Source organism: Poecilia reticulata, unplaced genomic scaffold (genome assembly GCF_000633615.1).
Source record: "Poecilia reticulata strain Guanapo unplaced genomic scaffold, Guppy_female_1.0+MT scaffold_196, whole genome shotgun sequence".
Lineage (NCBI taxonomy): Eukaryota > Metazoa > Chordata > Actinopteri > Cyprinodontiformes > Poeciliidae > Poecilia > Poecilia reticulata.
In genome coordinates this window covers 193,498-197,365 of record NW_007615020.1, presented here as the reverse complement: position 1 = coordinate 197,365, position 3,868 = coordinate 193,498, and the positions used below count along the sequence as shown (strand labels likewise).

Sequence of the window (3,868 nt, the reverse complement as noted above, 5' to 3'; positions counted from 1 at the left end):
AGTGCAATGATGACTGCAGGTGTTTCTTTAGAGATAACCATGGTTCACAGAGAGAAACAATGATGCCAAGCACCAGCCTCTTTAAAGTGTCCAGTGGTGTCATTCTTACTTAATCATGACAGATTGATCTCCAGCCCTGTCCTCATCAACACCCACACCTGTGTTAATGGAGCTGAAACCATGTTAGCTGGTCCTTTTAAGGCTGCAATGAAGTTGAAATGTGTTTTGGGGGATAAAGTTCATTTTCTAGGCAATTATTGACTTTGCAATTAATTGCTGTTAAGCTGATCACTCTTTATAACATTCTGGAGTTTATGAAAATTGCCGTTATAAAAACTGAAGCAGTAGACTTTGTAAAAATTAACATTTGAATCATTCTCAAAACTTTTGGCCATGACTGTAGCATAAATGTTTAGATGTTGAACTGGACAAGATTGTTGTTGAGCAAGGTTTCTATTAGCAGCACCACAAATCTTTTTGGTAAACATTACATTACCAAGAGACATGCAAACATACCTTTATCTTGGCCTTTGTTAACTATTCTTCCTCTGTCTTTTCTCTCTCCATGAAGGATAAATCCTTTTTTATGACATTGTTTTGCCAATTTATCTTCCACTGGTGCCTTGGAGGTTTGGATACACACTTCACATTGCACAGCAGCTCATGTTACTGGTGAAGCTTGACCTGCCACGGGCACCAAGAGGCACCCAAGAGCAATTTATTTTTTCTTAGTGTCCATCTAAGAAATGACATACATTATCAAATATATATTATTGTAAAAAACTTTATCAAGAAATTGTGTGTTTTTGTTAATATAGTCACATAGAAGTCATTACTAAAAAATAAAACAAAAAAATCATTTCCAAGTGACCGCTTAGTTTGCTTTTGCCTTGGACCTGCCCTGTAGTGGAGAATGGTTGTTTACAGTGCATTCAATTTCTGGTAAACATCATAGCGTTGAACTGGTGCATTTCATAGACACAGACAAACGTTAGAGTCCACGGCTCCAGGATGCACGTTTCTTGACAGCTAAAAGCCCTCTCAGCTCCTCTCAACATGGAGAAGGAGCAGCTCTACTCTGAATGTCTCTCAGACATCCAAGGTTTTCACCCTATCTCTAAGGGAGAGCCCAGACATCCTGCGGAAGAAACTTATTGCAGCCACTTGATTCAATTTTGTAGCGATTTTATTCTTTCGGTCGTGATCCAGATCGATGACGGTAGGAATGTAGATTAACCAGAGAATCAAGAGCTTCACCTTTTTAATCAGCTATCTCTTTACCATAACCGGTCGTTACCTACATAACTGCAGATACAGTCCCAATCCACTTATCAATCTCCCACTCCACTTTTCCCTCACTCATGAGAGTGAGGTAGATACTTAAATTCCTCTACTTGGAACAGGACCTCATTTCTCATCTTGAGATGACACCTTAACCTTTTCTGACTCTAGACCATGATCTTGGATTTGGAGTCACTGATACTCATCCCACCTGCTTTACAATGAGCTCTAGCAAAAACTGTAGATCTTGACCTGATAAAGCCAATCGAACCACATCATCTGCAAAGAGCAGAGACATGATCCTAAGGCCACAAAAATGTATCCCCTCAACACCTTGGCTGCACCTAGAAATTATGGCCATGAAAGTTATAAACAGAATTGGTGACAAAGGGCACCCTTCATAGAGGAAACAAGCCTGACTTACCGACTTATCACTTGCTCTACTAGTACCATCAACTGCTTCTGGGGTCCCACAGGCCAAAAAAGACCCAACAGGATTCCTTCTTTAACCTGATACCATCCCTTACTTCAATAGTTGTGTAAATATTTTTTTTAATTTGAGCTATTTCTTACTTATTTGGTTATTTTTTTATTGCTTTATTATATTTAAATGTTTAAGCTACTGGTGATCCAGGTAGCTAATGTCACTTTAAATGAGATGTCGAAATAAACTTTGACTTAACTGAGAGAAAAGACAAATTTATTCAAAAAGGGTAGTGAATTAAGTGAATATTTTACTCTCTTCTCAGTTTATTCTTGGAGATCCTTAATGACTGCTCAGATGTTGATGAAATCAAATTTCAAGAGGACGGGACCTGGTGCCCAATGAGACCGAAGAAAGATCCGTTCAAGTTCTCTGTTCATTCAGTTGGAAAAGAAGAATGTAAGTACATAATATTTTCTAATCACTTAGTACCAGTATAATACTTATAATAGGAAAATAAGTCATTAGAATTTAGTTATATACTGTCTTGCAAAATTATTCATACAGCTTGAACTCTTTTACGTTTTGTGATGCTACAACCACAAACTTGTGTGTTCTAAATTTTTTTTAGAACTATTCAAGCATTGCATAGTGGAAAGTAGTGGATTGAAAGATATGCATAGTTTTGAGAATAAAAAAGTGCAAAAGGCATGCATGTATGAGTGTAACTCATACATAAGTTCCTCATTTAATAGTTAATTTTTTGCATGTTCACCCTTAACAAAGATTAGTTCTAAATTCAGATTAACCACAACAATATTTTTGAACCAAACTTAAAGGGTTGTACAGAGGTGCAGGATTAAAGTCCTGCAGCCCATGCAAGGACAAGGGGACAGGGGGATAGGGAGGACAGGGGAGAGACAAGGGGGATAGGGGGGCTTTGCTTGAGCAAGGTGCCCCTGCTCAAGCCAACACATGTCCATACCCATCTGATGTTTGCCATTGACCATCTGGATGTTCCGGAGAAGGTCATGTGGTTTGATGAGAAAAAAAAATGGTGCTTTTTGGTCCAAACTACACTCACCGTATTTGGAAGAAGAAGGAGGATGAGTACAACCCCAAGAATGCAATCCCAACTATGAAGCATGGAGGTGGAAACATCACTCTTTGGGGATGCTTTTTACAAAGATGACCGTCTCCTTCCCTCAGTATATGGAGAGCCATTTCAGCCAAAATTAAATAAATAAATAAATGGGTGAAATAAAAAATGAGTAAAATAAATCACTAAATGAAGAAAAGAAGTGAAATAAATACAAAATTAGTTAAATAATTTAGCTTTTTCATTAACCCAATTTTTCATTTATTTATTTTCATATCAATTTCACTGTTTCCCTTTTTTCATGTATCTATTTTTCATTTACCCATTTTTCATCTATTTTTCATTTAACCATTTTCTAATTTAGCTTTATTAACCCAATTTTTCATTTCTTTATTTTTCATATCAATTTCTCAATTTCTCTTTCATTTATCTATTTTTTATTTATCCCTTTATCCATTTACCCATTTTTCATTAATTTATTTTTCATTTAACCACTTTTCAATTTCCTTTTTTTATTAACCCAATTTTTTCATTTATTTATTTTTCAGATTATCAATTTCTAATTCTCTTTTTCATTTATCTATTTTTCATTAATCTATTTTTCATTTGTCCATTTTTCATTTATCCCTTTATCTATTTACCCATTTTTCATTAATCTACTTTTTAATTTAACCATTTTCTGATTTCCTTTTTCCATTAACCCGATTTTCCATTTCCCAGTTTCATTAATCAATTTCTCATATATCCCTTTTTTATTTACCCAATTTTCTTTTATCTATTTTTCATTCAACATTTGTTTGAAAAATCTTTACTTTTCCCATTTTCCAATTTCCCTTATTCATTTAGTATTTCCTTATTTTCTYATTTATCACATTCTATTTCCCCGCAAAACTTAGAAAAAAAATAAATGCAAATGAGGAGAGGCACGTCATCAGGCTACAACTTCCCCTATTGGTTGGTTAGCGTCACACCCATACTTTGCTTCAAGAAAGATGGCGACCTACTAACGGGTTATCAATAAGCTGAAGCTCATTAACTTCATTAGAAAATAGTGTTATTACTCC

At 35.3% G+C, this 3,868-nt stretch overlaps 1 protein-coding gene across 2 annotated transcripts in view; it reads left to right on the top strand.

Annotated features, from left to right (window-relative positions):
- pias2 (protein inhibitor of activated STAT, 2) overlaps window positions 1-3,868 on the top strand; it is a 63,970-nt gene that overhangs the window by 27,366 nt on the left and 32,736 nt on the right. For both annotated transcript variants that reach the window (XM_008402246.2, XM_008402247.2), the window contains exon 10: window positions 2,031-2,164. In XM_008402246.2, the coding sequence (XP_008400468.1) occupies window positions 2,031-2,164 (134 nt within the window). The remainder of the gene's footprint in view (window positions 1-2,030; window positions 2,165-3,868) is intronic.